Raw genomic sequence first — 16,075 nt, 5'->3', positions numbered from 1 at the left:
AGCCCCGCCTGTCACTCAAGGCACAGGCCAAGCCCCGCCTGTCACTCAAGGCACAGGCCAAGCCCCGCCTGTCACTCAAGGCACAGGCCGCGCCCCCCCAGCGCTGAGGGCCCGGCCCCGCCCCATTGATTCCGCGGCACCGGCACCACCGCCCCGCGCCGCTCCCGCTCCAGGGACGGTCCCGGTGCCGCTCCCTTCCCCCGGCCCCGCTGCCGTACTCACGCGCGGAGCCGCAGAGGGGCGGAGCGGGTCTCATCGGCTGTGCAGCGAATGGAATGTCCTCGGGGAACGGGGGCTCCTGCCGTGCGTGAGGCTCTTGGGTGGCACAAGAAGAACAGCTCGAGGTTAAAAAAACACTCAAAAAACCAGGAAAACCATCCCCCCAAAAAGGCAACCCACCCCAAATGCAGCTGTCTGGTCCCGTTCCTCGCGTCTCCCCGCAGCCCGCGGTGCCTCACCTGCCCGGCTCAGCGCCGTGCCCGGGCGGGCGCGGGGCCGCGCTCGGCGGGCATGGCTGTCAAAGCGCGGACACCGCGCCCCGGGCTGTTACCGCCCCAGCCCGGGGAGCCCCCGCCGCGCCCGAACCGCGCGGGTCAGGCACAGGCGAGGAGCCGCATGCCCAGAGCCCACAGCAGCACCCGCGGGGGTCTGCGCTGACTCAGGGCGGAACAGCCCCCCCGGCGCTGCGGTTCCCAGTGCGACTCCCGCTGTGCCGGCGAGGGCGGGACCCGAACCTGGGGCCGTCCCGGGGCTGCGGAGCGGGGACAGCGCGGCCCGCGCGCGCACACCCGCCTATGGGCGGTGCCGGTGCTGGCGGCCAATCCCCGCGCGGCGTGTTGGGCGGTGTTGCCGTGGTAACGGAGGACGCCGCCATGCCGGGCCCCGCCGGGCCGCGGCCTCCGCCGTGAGTGGGACCGGGAGGGGCTTTAAACCTTCCAAACATCCAAATATTACTTAATGTTAAAAATGGCTCAGAGCCTTCAAAATCACCGGGAATATAGGAGAAATTAGAATAGATAATAAGTTGTAATGTAAAGTGAGTTATAATAAATAAATGGTAAGATTCCTTTATTATAAATGTTTTAAATCCCTTAAAATAATTGGGAATATATAATATCAGATAATAAATCAGATAATAAATTAGAATAGGTAATAAATGGTAAAAATCCTTCATTACGTCTTTAAAATAATTTGGAATTATACGATAAATTATAATGTATAATAAATTAAAATATATAATTAATTACAATAAATAAATGGTAAAAATCCTTTATTATAAATGGCTTACATACATTAAAATAATTTGTAATATATAATCATTAGAATATATAATAAATAAAAATTATAATACATGGTAAATTATAATAAATAATAAAAATATTTTATTCTAAATTGTTTAAATCCTTTAAAATAGTTGGTAATATATAATACATTAGAACATACATATAATAAATTAGAATATATAATAAATTAGAATAATTGGTGAAATACCTTATTGTAAATGGTTTAAATCTTTAAAGTAATTGATAATATATAATTCATTATATATAATAAATTATAATGAAATGATAAAAATACTTAATTGTAAATGGCTTATATCCTTTAAAATAATTGATATGTGATACATAGTAGTCTAATAATAAAATATAATAAATAAATGGTAAAAATCCTTTATTACCATTTATGATATTTTATAATATTAAGTCCTGTCTCACAAGGGCTGGGCCAATTGTGTAGGGTTAACAATGACATGATAACCCTTTTAATCCTTTAGATTCAATAACCATTTCTATTTCATAATCTGATACATTTTTATTTAATATAATCCTCTATATTTTAAACAATCCTTTCTATTTAAACCTTTCAGTCGTGTAAAGCACTGCTGGAACTTGAGGGTGCTGTGTTGTTTTGGGTGTTGTGCTGGTTGAGGAGGAGCCTCTGAGGAGGAGCCTCTGTGGGTGTTGCAGGGCCGGGGCCGGAGCAGAAGGAGCAGCAGGAGCAGAAGGAGCGGGAGCAGGAACAGGGGGTGTCCTTGTCCCCCCCAGACGGGGCAGCACCGTGAGCAGCTCCCGCAGGACCTCCATGGCCTCCGAAGGACGGCCAGTGCGCAGGGGGGGCCTCGTTGGCATCCAGGGGCCCCTGCAGGTGAGAGCCAGGAACACCTCCTGAATGATGGTCGCTGTCCAAAATCGACCTGCAGGAATGATCACAGAACCATGGAATGGTTGGGAGGGAATAAAGCTCATCCTGTCCCACCCCCTGCCATGGGCAGGGACACCTTCCACTAGCCCAGCTTGCTCCAAGCCCCATCCAACATGGCCATGGACACTTCACGGATGGGACAGCCACAGCTGCTCTGGGAATTCCATCCCAGCTCCTCACCACCCTCACTGGGAAGAATTTCTTCCCAATATCCCATCTAACTCTGCCCTCTGGCAGTGGGAAGCCATTCCCCCTTGTCCTGTCCCTGCAGGCCCTTGTCCCAAGTCCCTCTCCAGCTCTCTTGGAGCCCCTTTAGGCACTGGAAGGGGCTCTAAGGTCCCCCTGGAGCCTTCTCTTCTCCAAGTGAACACCCCCAGCTCTCCCAGCCTGTCTCCAGAGCAGAGGGGCTCCAGCCCTGGGAGCAGCTCCATGGCCTCTTCTGGACCTTCTCTAACAGCTCCATGGCTTTCAATTCTTTCTATTCCCGCACTCAGGCTGGGTCAGGAACTGCATTTAAAGATGTGACTGACCTTCCTACAATAAAATACCTTGAACACTATAATTAAAAAGATGGATAATTATCTCATTACTTTGGCTGCATTTTTAATTGGACTTCAACAGTTCAGTCACTCTTGGAGGTCATTAGAGAATAAATGAGCTGAAAAGCCACAAGGGTTGACCAAAGAGAAATGGGTTTTTCCAGCTATTTCTGGCCATTAAAGAGGGTTCCAAAGAAGTCCCAGGCAAAGGTGACTTTGATCAGCCCTCTTGAACTGATCCCTGAAGGAATGCAAACCCCCTCACAAGTGTCATCCCTGTTCCTTGGGAACACAGTGAAATTATCTTAATTATTTAAATATTTCTTCAGGTTTTTGATGAAGATGGGAAGAATGTGACACCACATCCCCTCTTCCAGTCAGACCCAAATACTGCCACACCCAGGCAAGGCAAACTTTATTTTCAAGTATTTTATCTGTGTTGATAATACTTATTAAGTACAGACAATCTTTTTTACAAAAATGTAAAATATATAAATTCAAATATTAAATTATTAAAAATATACAAATCTTGTTAACATTCTCTCTTTTACTAATTTAAACCAGTTACCTCTGGGTGATTATGTGCATCCAAATGACAAATTCAATTAAGTCATACAAAAAGAAGGTAAATAACTATTTGTGTTTAAAATGAAAAATCATGAGCCACATCACTGTATCAAAATGCAATAAATAACTGCAGTTGTGATTTTTAAGATAAAGAAATTGCTCTTTGAGGACCATGCTTCTGTCATGTTTCCCAGGCTGCTGTTACAACGCATAATCCCAGAGGCTGGGATATCAACCAGGAGCAAATATAAACAAAAAATGACTTAAAAAATACAAAATATCTCCTGAAAATAAGACATCTCTTTTTTTTGAGACAATTTCTGCTTATTTCTTGTCACTGAAGGACATATGGAAGCAGCAGCACTTGGATATCAAACAAATCAACAACCAAGTCTGGCCTCGAGGGAACAGCAGAACCTGGCTCTGGACAAGACCCAACTTTGAGCTTATCTGGTAAAGAACAGACACTATAATTATAGATTTAAACTGTTCTTTGGAGCACTGGGATTTGTGAGACACTGAGTCAGCCCAGCACTTCAGAGGAACTCGGTGCTTTACGATACTTTAAGAATTAATTTGTCTTCTTTTAAATTCAGAGCAGAAAAGCACTTGTTCACCTCATTTTTCAGCTGTGCAGGTGGGGCAGGAGGAGATGGAAGAAGAATTAACAGAGGCAGACCTGGATCAGAGAGTGGATATTTACCTCTCAGAGACAGACACACTCTGGATGTTTGATATGCCCTCTGTCATGGTGTCTGTGGAAGCAGAAGATGCTGGGAGAGTTCTGTAGGTATAGATTGGCCCCCATTTCATCTGTGTTCAAAGCCTTGGGTCTCTCTTTGGCAAGGCTAAATTTCTTGCAACTCCATCACGTTGATGAAATTCTGTCTTTCACTGAAAAATTAAGGCAGGTTAGGAAAAGCAGGGGGTAAGGGAAAGAGAAGCGTGTGATAAGGAATTACATGACTAAATTTTCATGAAAACAGTAGGAAATCACAAACCTCTGCATTCATCTTTGTGTGTAGCTTTACAGCTAATTATTTATTAATAAAGAAGAGATAAACATACCAAGTGTTGGCTTCCTCTGAAGCTCCTCACAGTGCTTCTAGTTAGAAGGAACCATAATATTGTGTCTCCCCTTAGTATTCCCACTTCAGAGTCCTCCCTGGACTCCCATGAGCTTTGGTGGGGAGTTAACCCAGGTTTTTGGCTTATTCCCAGGAGCTGACTGGGACAGAGAGCAGCAAAGTTCTCTCCATGTGACAGACCTGTCACACAGCTTTTGGAAGCACAAAGCCCCAAAGCTGCAGCTGACAAGTCAAACAACTCCTCTAAGCAAGCTCTTTCTGCTTGTGTCCACACCAAGTTCATGGTAGGACTCCAACCCCAATGTTTGTCAATCCCACTGGTGGGCTTTTTGGGAAGAATAAGAGGATGAGCATCCAACGAATCAGGCTTCGCTGGTGTGCACAGAGGGTATGGCCAGCTGTACAGGAACAGTAATTCTTCCTGAGCACACCAGGGGTGGGGTATGACCCACATCATCTGCTCAAATAGTGAAACCAAAATAATAAAAAATGTTCACAATTCCCACTGACATCCCTACAGAACTTGAGGGCTGGGGGAAATAAAAATGGAGCAGTTTCTTTTTTGTGTCTTGGATGCTCTGCCTTTCACTCCCAAGTGAAGAGAGCTTCGTATTTCTGAACTCCTCAGAATTCCCCCAAAATTTACAGGTAGTTGGGGTAGGGATTTTTGCTGGTCCTGCTCTCTACAAGCCATTCCTGTTTTAGGACAGCATCACAAAGGTCAGAAACAGCTGCTGAGAGAAATACAAACACTGAAATAACATTTAGCAATCCAAAAACATCCAAGCAATAAATGTAAAAAATGGAGTGTCCTCTCCTGTTCAAAGACACTGAGAATTTGAATGCAGAAGTTTTTCAGAGAGTTGCCAAACACTGTCTTCTTTGTTTTCGAGGGAGCGGAATAAGATTTACGCTGACATTTGCAAAACCAAAGCTGGCAGCGAACGCTTTGAAGAGAGAATGGTGCAAACCCTGGCTGGGGCTGCCAAAAACAAGGAAGTGCAATGTGAGACAATTATCATGGAAGATAAAGGTAAAACTCAAAACACTCCCTGCAGCCAGCAGAACACTGAGAAAAGGGCTTTTTTATTTCTTCCTTCTTGGGATGTTTCCTCAACTTTCGCTTCCAGAGCTTTGAGTTCAGACAGGGCAGTGTGATTTGTGGTGGCCTTTTCTGGCCCTCCTAAAATGTGAACCTGTTGCTGGAACACTGTATCCATTGCAATAAAATAGTCATGAACACTAAATGAGAGCTGCTGTGCCCTGCCTGCCTCAGCACTTTGCAAGCAGAGCTTCTCCAGGCTAATCCTCAGCTCTTCCCTTGAAACATGAAAGGACACAGCTTCCTTTTCCCCCTTTAACTTTTCAGTGATGCTGGTTTCTATTTCTGTTTGTCTTAATGCAAAGAAGGGAACCTCTGTTATGAGATTTAAAACCTTGGGGAAAGCAGGAAATCTTGGCAGTCTCACAAGATCGATGCAATTTTACAGAATGTACAACCTCAGCGCTCTAAAAAAAATGTGCTTTTTGTGTGTAGGAGGCCAAAGAAAACTATGGGAAATGCTGTCTAAAACATTTTTCCTTTGTGTTTGTTAGTGCATGTAAAATGAGGGAAAAAATAAAAGAAGTAGATAATCTGATTTGAAAACGTATCTGCCACTTTTTTTGAGTGCCTTGAGCATCAGCAGGGCTTGTTCCAACCCCCGTTTGAAGAGCTGAGCATATAAAGGTGAGGTTTGGGTGGGAGCTGGCCCTGCTCAAGGCCCTTGTAATAATGTACCAAAATGAGAGACATGTATAACGCAGTGAAATTCATTGCCAGGGATGATGGTCACTTCCTGGGACTTGGACAATTCACTGGATGCATCAGAAATAGAACCTACGTCACGGGCAGAAGGATTTGGAGCCACAACAGGGGGAAGCAGCAAATCTCCCACAACGAAAGAGCAGGAGCAGACTGTGTCTGTCTCTTCTGACAGAGGTAACATTTTACATTTCTGCCCTGTTTTCATCCTTCTAAAACAGGCACATCACAATGCTGTGTGGGGAAACTACCTGAAGAATGTGCTTGGCCTGACTGGTGCCTGAAAGAGAGTTTGCTAAAGAATCTTGGATAGGGCTGCACTGAGGCCTTTGCTGCCCATTGCCATCAGAAATTACCTTAAATAAAGATAAATAGTCAGGGACAAGGCTTGCTGGTACTCACTCACTCACTTGGGACAGTAGAAGCAAAACGCCATTTGTGAAAAATTCCAGAATATCTCATCATACTGAGTATCTGAGCAATAAAAGAAAACAAAATTAAAGCAAGAAAAAACTCATAGTGGAAGTATTCTTTGATCCTGACAGATTCTTCTATGCTTTTTGCAGGTGGAGAATTCTTATCTCTCAACTTTTATGTGCAAAGTTTTATTGTGTTAAAACCATTTATTTCCCATATTATCTGTTATCAGGCATCACAACTTCTTCTCTAATGATTTCAGAAAGCGCTGTTCCTGTCAGGAGCCAGGAAGAGGAGAAATGCCATTCAGAAGCTATATTAACATCAGAAAACTTAAAGCAGGATTTAGTTATCATGGAGAGGATTTTAATGGAGAATATTTTTCAACCCAAACTTGCAGCTTATCGGCAGATTCCTGTCCTTATAGGTTTGTTCCTTACTGAGTACCCTGTTTCCAGCACAAGGCTTTACGTCCTATTGGAAGTCAAGGACTTATGTCCCTCACTGGATGTCTTTACAGATGACAAGTCAATTAAATAGACCAAAGAGAGGAGAGTTTTTGAGATGCCAACATGAACTTCACAGTTTTACATGCACTTTAACAGACTCAGTGGAAGAACTGAATAAATTAACTCTGAGCTTATACCACAAGTTGAGACATTCAAAATATTAGTCAAACTTGTTTCCTAGAGATAGGAGATAGAGATAAATTCTGCTACTTCTCTCACCACTTTTTGCATTGGAATATCTCTTATATTTTTTTTAATTTAATTTTAGAAGGAGACTTATCACAGCATTGTGCAACTCAGCTGTGGTGTTACAGCATCGATGTGTAGTGTGGTGCTTTAAAATTTGGCATCTAACTTGAAAACAATCTATTTAAACACATTTTTAAATACATGAGATTAGAAACATTCCTGGTGGGGGGTGGACATAAATTCCTACCTTGTTGCTGGGTAGCTAAATACGCTCGTTTCACACCTGTAGTACAGACCTGGCACACCACAGCCTTGTCGAGTTGTTTTCTCTGTCCCCAGCAAAATTTCAGCCACAGTTTTAGAAGTTAGGATGTCTTAATTCCTCATATCTTCACTTTTTCTTTGCTGCAAAATATTTGCTGAAAGGGCAAATTTTTTCTTCTGATGTGAACTACTGGAGTGAGATGAGTGAAATGTTCCTACTCAGACTCCACCATATCTGTGCATTTCAGAGCCTGACATTACCTCAGACAGGGGTGATACAGCAACAGCCTCGGAAGAAGATGAAGAGGAAGAGCATGATAAGGAAAAGAAGGATGAGGGAAAAGAAGGAAAAGGATTAATTGACCCATCAATGACAATAAATAAAACCCCAGAAGAAGATGCAGCTCCCAGGCTGGAACAGCTGTGGTCTTACACGTGTGATTTAACCAGCGGCCACAGCGTGAGCAGCATGGCCTGGAACAAAGTGAATCCTGTGAGTTAACAAGTCACTCCTGAGCTCTTTACAAGCAAGTGGCGGTGTAAATAAACTCCTGATTTTGGTGTGCTTTGCTGGGAGGGATCTCAGAGAGATGGATCCATCCCTGCAATCATGTGGATTGTTTTTGGCCTTCCACATAACAACCTTGTTCCCTTAATCTACAGGTTGAACAGCAGCACCAGGCTTTCCTACACATGTATCACAACAGCTTTAATTGGTCCAAAATTTAACTGAACTTTAGCAGTGTATTTCCAAAAGGCAATTTTCTGCTAGCAGTGACCCTCAGGGCAGAGTTTACCCTGGGCAGTCACCTGAACAACGACATTAATAAATTTGGTCTGTGATAGAACTGGCAGTTGAAATTTAAACTCCTACTACTAAACTTTATCACCAGTGATGGAGTTTATTCATGATAGTTTAGAAAACACATCTTTGGCTTTAACAGTAACCTCCCCAAAAAAGCAGCAATCATCAAACTTTAAGGATAAGATAAATAATAACAGCACAGATTTCTAAGCAGTTGGCCCAAGTTTGTTTAATTTGGTTTCAGTGGAAGTGTGAATGATTCAGACATCTCCATTCTCAGTCATGTAAGGCTCAGTTTTCCCCACACCACAAAAATAATGAATGGAAGGAAGGTAAAAAGCAGGTGAGGACATGAAACAGAAAACCAGTAAGGGCAAAAAAGACAGAAAACAAAGACCATTTCATACTGTTAGTACACCAGATCCCCAGATATTATAAAGTTGCCCACATTTAGAGGCCCCAGTCTTAGAATACAGGGCAAACAAACACCTACTTTGAAAGTGTAGGAAAAGAGAAATTAACGGAGCTGAAGACTGAAGTCTTGCTGCTGTTTTTCACTTCTGCCCATGGAAAGGAATTACAGGAATTCATTGGACCCCACTGTAAAAAGCTAAAAGCCAGGAGTTTGTGGTGCTCACTGAAGCTCCTTTTATAAGTAACCTTGAGAGAGAAAACCAGAAGTATTATTATGCATTCCATTAAATATTGCACATCAAATACAGCTATAGAACAATGTTCATCTTGTGTGTTATTCCACCTGCATATGACATGAGCGTTGTTTTTCCAGACTTTGCCCCGATGGTCACTGCTAACACAAAATTGTTGTTTGGAAATACACCACTAAAATTCAAGTTAAACTGAGAGATTTCTGTTAATTTGTGCTTTCAGGATCTTTTAGCCATTGGTTACAGAGAGTTTGATTCTAAAGATCAGAAGAAAGGCTTGGCTTGCTGTTGGTCACTGAAGAACCCCATGGTAATGAGCAGCCAGTTTGCTTTTCTTCAATGTGTTTTTCTCTGTACTATTTCTTCTTTATTTCCTTTTTAACTAGAATTATCTAATCTAACTTCTCACAATAGTGCCAAAAAGAAAGTATATTGCATAGATATAACATATATACTTTACAGATCTATCTGGAAAGGAATCCTTTTAAAATTAGCCATTTTAAAAAAATCTTGGAAATCTCAGTTATGAAGTGTCACAGTAAAAACCATCTGATCGCCATCAAATTACACAACTTCAGTTTGATTTCTTCTACAAATTTTACTTCATCAAAACTGTGTATTAGACTAATTTAAGCCATGAATATTCAAATCTGTGATGCATCCTTACCACATCAACAACAATCAAATACTCTAGTGACTCCCTGATGCCACCATAGACCCTTCTAGATATTTGGTTTGGAGTAACCCAATCTAACTTATTTTACAGTGTCATATTTCTGCACAATCTTTATTTTTTCCTAATTTTATCAGCTGCAGCAGGAAATAAATGGAGCAGTTTAGAACACAGTACCTGATTTCTATCTAGAAGTCGCTATGGTCACTTGAGTTTTCCAGCAGAGCAATTTAGTGCCCAGTGCTGAGAAGATGGAGGTAAATTAAGAAACTACCTTAAAACATGCTTGGTATTTTTCTCCTGGTCAGTGGCCAGAGCGCATTTTCCAGTGTGACCATGGTGTTACTGCTGTGGATTTTTCCCTGGCAAGTCCAAACCTTTTAGCAGTTGGAACATCTAGTGGATCTGTTGCAGTCTATGATGTGAGGAGCCGGAACGACGCCGCGTTCTTGGACAGCAGGTGAGGCTGTGACATCCCATCTCCTCCCACTCCAGGCACCTCTCACCAAATAACACTTTGGAAAGGTGAAACAAAGGAGTCCTGTTCTTTGAAGTTTTACAAAAATGCAGCAAGTTACCACCATATATCATTTATACTCCATGTCCTATCTAAGACAATCCTGCCCCAGATAATAAATCCTTTGGTGTGACCAGTGGTATCTTTTGGTGCTTTCTCCCTGATTCCACTTGCCAGAAATGCAGAGAACATCAGAACAGGTGAGGAGTGAGCAGGAATTAAGAAGAAAACGTGAGAGAGGAAGGTGATGAGGGAGACATTTGCCCTAAGGGCAGCTTCCCAGATCTGGGCTCTCTCCTACAAGGTACAGATTGATTTCATGGTTCAGATGTCACTGAAAGGTATCAGCACATAAATAGTGCCCTGAAACTAAGTATCAAACATGTTTAATAGAGAAAAAAATTTCCTGGAGAAAACAACCAATGTTCAGACTATTTTTTTTAAAGAAAAGCTAAACATTTCTATCATAAGATCTGACACTCATTACAAAGTGGAAGATTAATTATTTTTCAAATATATTGCCTTGTCTTTGTTCAGATATGATTTACCATGTGCGTCTTGTGTTCCAGTGCATCCTTAAATAAACATACAGGTGCTGTGTGGCAGCTGAGGTGGGTGGAACAGGAGAGAGGTGCAACAGAAGGTGACAAAAAAGAGAGACTGATGTGTATCTCAGCAGATGGGCGAGTAACTGAGTGGCTCATCCAGCAAAGACTGGACTGCATTGGTGAGCAGAGCAAAAATACCTGAAACTGCTTTGTTTAATTTCAGGTGACATTCTTTACACCAGTTATCATACACAAAAGATTTAAGTTCGGCATTACAGAGCAGCATGAGTTACTCACAGGGCTGTCACACACCTGTTTGACAAAAACTCCTTCTATTTGCACAGATCTGATGAAACTAAGGCGAACAGAAAGGGAGAAGAAGAAATTACCAGGTGAGAAAGAAAGGAAAAGTGAAGCTCCGATATCTCAACAGGCAGCTGGAATGTGCTTTGACTTCCACCCAGAGGTAGGCTCAGAAAGTCCATCCTGGCTAAAGTTTTGCCCAGGAAAACTACATAGCAGAGTTGGGATCCTCAGCTGGAGCTACTTCAATACTAGTCGGGGACTTGGCACTGGGATTTGAAGCCTAAGTTTTACCCCAAAAGGATGAAATGGTAAACCAAGCCCATGAACAGCTCTGTCCTCTCAGCCACGCTACTCACGTTTCCTTGGGCAGACCCTGGGGCAGTTTCCCTCTCTGTGTTCACCAAGTCTGTGAGGATTTGTTCGACATCTCCCAAGTCCAGGACATAGGGTGCTGTGCTTCTCTTTATCCAGCTGAGTTTTTCTTCCACAGAGCACTTGAAGAATTTATGCCTTTTCCACACGGACTGCTGAACGTCCAAGGTTTTCAGGAGTCAAAAATCCCAGCATAAGTTCTGCACTGATTGAGAGAACACACAGAGGAAATGTGCTACATTCTGACCCCTCTATACTCACTTCACACACCCCGGCCCAACAAAGCAGCTCCACCTCAGCTCTTCAGAGCCTGCCCCTGCCATACTCATTCAGCCCTTTACGATTTCTAGATAAGCGATAAATCGGTTAATCCAACTGAGGCTTTTTTTACCTTTCTTTCAGGATACAGATATTTATCTTGCCGGAACAGATGAGGGCCACATCTACCAGTGCTCTTGCTCAGGCAAAGAGCAGATTCTGGGAACATACAGAGGCCATAAAGTGAGTGATGCACAGAAAACATAATGACAGCAGAAACCATTCAATTAAGTTCAAAAATGTAACAGTTTTTTTGCTTATATTATAATGTCTAATAATATATAATTATATATATATGTATATATAAATGTAACATTATAAATGTAACATCTGCAACAAAAGAAACCTAAAGTTCTCTTCTTATATTAAGAATGAATTCCCCTGGCATGATGCATCACAGTCTTACAGGATTACTTTCTACACTATAAGGAATTTTTTAAGTACTTTATTAAAACTTCTATAAACTGGTTTAAAGCTTTAGTCCTGGCTTAAGAAAATAATCAGTAATGTGATTGTCCTGTACAGTTAAATAGTTTTATTTCTGACAGAAGGATGGGTAGCTCTACAAGAGATTCTGTAGCTCTACAGTAACACCAAGTTGTTTTTTGTTTCTCCCCAAACTCCAAGGGTCCTGTGTACAGAGTGGCCTGGAATCCATCCAGCACAGACATGTTCCTAAGCTGCTCTGCAGACTGGAGCACCATTTTATGGCACCGGGACTCACAGACGCCCCTTTTAACTTTCAGTTCTGTCACAGCTTTTGTTCATGACATCATGTGGTCTCCAAAATCAGCCTTCATATTTGCAGCAGTGAAGGAAAGCAGGGTAGAAATCTGGGATCTGAGTGTCAGCATGTAAGTAATTACTTTTCTCAAAGAAAATTCTGAAACCTTATGGCATGAAGGCTACAAATTATTGCCTAATCAAAATTATCAGATCAGGACAGCTTATTCAGCTATTGAAAGCGTTGCATCTTGAAATACTCATTTTGTAAAAGCAGATGCTATTACCAGAGAAATGGAGTTAGAACAGGAGCTGGATGCCTCACAGAGCTGATAAAGGGTAAAACTGCCTGTTTTTTCTGCAGAAATCAGAGATTTTACCACTGCCACAGTTAAAAGACAAAACATCAAAACTGAGCTACTTTTATAAAATACGATGGTCTGAAGCTGAGATACCTCTCATGTTTTCCCACTCCTGTGCACCACGTGCACAACTCATGGGTGGCTCAGTTATCTGTGGCCTTGCACAGGTGGTCTGTATTTATTACTGACGGCATCAAACCCATGGTGGATCCAGAGGCCCCCAAATCCTGCAGTAGCATAATGCAAGTTATTAATATAATATCCATATTACCCACCAGTCCCCAGATCAGGCAATAGGACAGGTTTTAGGCAACCAGGATATCTTAGTTAATAGCAGCTGGAAATTTTGTTCTGGCAGAGACCAAACAAAATATTGCCTCACTTCCTAGTTTTTGAGTTAATCTAGAACACAAGAAGTGAAACGTGCAGCATTTCTCAGGCTGCTGTACTGACAGGCCACTGCACTCAGGTCAGTGCACGGTACCCATTAATTCCTGCCTTGTCTGGGTTGCAGCTTCAACCCCGTGATCTCCCACACTGCCAACCCAGAAGCCAATCTCACGTCCATCCTCTTTGCCAAGAACACCAACTGCCTTCTGCTGGGAGACAGCCTTGGTGGAGTTGGGGTGTGGGAGCTGTTCAACTTGGATGCTCCTGGCAGCAACAAGGTACGACACGCTTGGAGAACGGTGGTGTGCTCAGAGGCTGAGTGCTGCTCTGGGGCCTCATTCCTCAGGAAGGAGCTACTGTGAAAGATCCAACTAATGAATGCTGAAATAGGTGGAATCACATACAATTCTATAACCAGATTAAAGCTGAGGTTGTTCCTGCTCTTCTGCTGCCATACCACTAGAAGCTTCAGGAACAGTTCAGTCAATGTTGGGTTCACTTGACTGCAAGTGAAGGTCAACTGCAGGTTTCACTTGGTTGCAAATCCAGAGGTACACCACAGAGCTGGATTTGGGACGCAAGGGCAGGGAGGTGACACTCCCTCTAAACAGTCTGCAGGAGACTCTATTGGGCTGAATGCCCTCACCTGCTCCACCACAGACACAACTTGTCCTCCCCTGGCCACCAACACAATGTCTCACCATGTGGGTGTCAGACCCAGCAGACCCTTGTAACTGTGGCCAGTTTATAAAGTGGGACTGCTGCTTTTTATAAATCCCTTCAGATTACATGGCACAAAACACTGAAGCTGGAGAGAAGGAAAATGCTGATGTCAATCTAACCTTCATTCTTAGGATATTATGGATCAATAATTCACAACTGTCAGCATTGCAGGTAGAAATCCTGGTAATTACCAGCCTCATTTGCCAAGTGCTGTAAACCACAACGATATTTCCCTTAAAAACAAAAAGTGAGGGAGGCTATTGTTGTTAAACTCAGAAAATAAAATTAGTGGGTTTTTCTCCCACAAACCACCATGAAGCTGCCTGAGTCCTCTGAGCAGAGAAGTTCATCAGTTATTCAGTACAGGGATAATTTCCTGGGTATGTCACCAGAACAGAACTGAAAGTGCTTCACTTCATAGGCTTTGGGCACGTAGCATAACTGGTCACATTAGCCAGAGGGAGCCCCACTTTCCAGCATCACCCATTTCTGTCACTCCCTTTTCTTGTAGCAGCAAAGTCTCCCTAGGCTTGGGTATGGACAAGGCTTAGCATGACCATACTATAGCCATACTACAGCTGATGCTCAGGGCAGGTAATTACTTCAGGGACAATCACATCTAAGTGCAGCTACCATACATGTATCATCTTGAAAATTAACTTCTTTTATAAACAAGATATATCTGTGTATGCTGTCAAACATGACAGTACAAATGCAATCCAACCAGGTCTGCCAAAAAAGTGCTGTTTTCCAGGAGTACTCTTAGAGGTAACCATAGCAGTAACAGAATTCCAAGGAAGAACCAGTTCTTTTTCCTCTTGTTTTACAGGTTGGTACCTTGCATGACATCGTTTGTCCAGTTGGAGCTGTTTAACAGTAACTGCTGCCCCTTCTCTGTTGGGAAACAGCAGGAAAGACACGATGTAGTATGAACATTTATTCCTTTGCAATAATTAAAGTTTCTCTTTGAAACCACACCGGTTAGAAATTGCTTTCAAATGCCCTAACTTTTCCCCTGGAAGTCCCCCTCCTTAGACAAACAGTGTTAATAAATGGATGGCCTTCTCTGTAATACAGATAATGGGAAAGTCTCCATAGTCTTTTTTCCTTTAGTCTTTATCCTTTTTTTTCCCCCAAGGTCTTTTCTCCTTGGGTTATTCAAAACCAAAAATCACCTCCATGCTACAACCTCAGCCCTTACTAGATGTATCTGTACCTTCCCAGTGAAATCACCCAGTAAATAAATGGACTTTCCATCAGTTCCATCTTCTCCCATAACCCACCACCAAAGGTGAATGCTGAGTTTTGAGTGACGTCAGGCAGGGAACTTGCTCAGCCTGCATGCTGGTTGGAAACAGGCAGAGTTTGGCTGCCTAGGCTGGATTTTGGGGGGGGCAGAGCAGAAGAAACAGAAAAAAAAAGATTTTCAGGGACTTCCTGCCCACAGAAAATACTAAAATCCCCACAGAGCAGTGATCAAGCACAAGTCGTAGCCCTGCTGCCCAGCGAGCACATTATGTGTGGAGATGTGTATTTTATAGATAGAGAACGTCAGCCTCTCTGATTACCCTGACAATAAACATCCAACATTTAACACATCACTGACGTTAAGGATCATTTGTGATGCATTAACATTCACTTACTTCTATGTGCTGCACATCCAACAGGGAACATGCAAACTTACCTGACATAAAATAAATCTTTGTGCACTTCAAAGACAGACACCCATTAAGATGAATCATGTGTTAATCATTATTACAAATCTGAACAAAATACACCATATATTTTCCATCATCTGTTTGCTTACCAATGCTGCAGCTACAAAACAAGCTTTCTATCAAGGCTGTAACACATCCTAACCCACCCTGCACACAGTGAAAGCTAATTAACTGTAACATTATGGTGCTGGAAAACCCTTGTGGTGTTAGGAAGGGCTCAAGATCTTCAAGGTTCCTCCTGTAATTTTTGTTAAACGTGGAATTTCCAACCTTGTATTTGATAGATTTTCTCCTTCAGGCATTTCATTGCAAGAATTTTTTATAGAAGCTTACAGCAACTGCAGCCAAGAACATCCCAAGCATTAGGAAGGGGCTG

The 16,075-nt window shown here is 42.7% G+C and overlaps 2 protein-coding genes across 6 annotated transcripts in view; one reads left to right on the top strand and one right to left on the bottom strand.

Annotated features, from left to right (window-relative positions):
• The window catches only part of MIER1 (MIER1 transcriptional regulator), a 35,133-nt gene extending 34,716 nt beyond the window's left edge, over window positions 1-417 (bottom strand). The window contains exons 1-2 of one of the 2 annotated variants that reach the window (XM_017805569.1): window positions 400-417; window positions 223-315 (exon numbers count right to left, since the gene is read on the bottom strand). The gene's annotated coding sequence lies outside the window, so the exon portion shown is untranslated. Of the gene's footprint in view, window positions 1-222; window positions 329-399 lie in introns of those variants that run through there. The other variant, XM_017805570.1, reaches the window with a different exon arrangement.
• Window positions 418-855: 438 nt separating this feature from the next.
• WDR78 (WD repeat domain 78) lies at window positions 856-14,956 on the top strand. Of its 4 annotated transcripts, XM_017805741.1 has the most exons (17): window positions 912-1,057; window positions 1,968-2,145; window positions 3,071-3,144; window positions 3,652-3,761; window positions 3,938-4,094; window positions 5,290-5,429; window positions 6,219-6,377; window positions 6,880-7,044; window positions 7,828-8,072; window positions 9,273-9,359; window positions 10,031-10,182; window positions 10,809-10,966; window positions 11,132-11,253; window positions 11,868-11,966; window positions 12,411-12,637; window positions 13,383-13,536; window positions 14,811-14,956. In XM_017805741.1, the coding sequence occupies exons 2-17, from the start codon at window positions 2,083-2,085 to the stop codon at window positions 14,853-14,855; spliced, it is 2,157 nt and encodes a 718-aa protein (XP_017661230.1). In that variant the 5' UTR covers window positions 912-1,057; window positions 1,968-2,082; the 3' UTR covers window positions 14,856-14,956. The 4 variants fall into 4 exon arrangements, with proteins under 4 accessions (XP_017661231.1, XP_017661230.1, XP_017661232.1 ...); XM_017805743.1 differs by lacking the exon at window positions 6,880-7,044; XM_017805742.1 differs by lacking the exons at window positions 912-1,057; window positions 1,968-2,145; window positions 3,071-3,144 and adding an exon at window positions 856-904.
• The last annotated feature ends 1,119 nt before the right edge of the window (window positions 14,957-16,075 follow it).

The sequence above is a fragment of the Lepidothrix coronata genome, unplaced genomic scaffold, assembly GCF_001604755.1.
Source record: "Lepidothrix coronata isolate B3197 unplaced genomic scaffold, Lepidothrix_coronata-1.0 Scaffold12, whole genome shotgun sequence".
In the NCBI taxonomy this organism is placed as follows: Eukaryota; Metazoa; Chordata; class Aves; order Passeriformes; family Pipridae; genus Lepidothrix; species Lepidothrix coronata.
The sequence above is the reverse complement of the archived record's forward strand: the minus strand, read 5'-3'. Positions and strand labels throughout refer to the sequence as shown.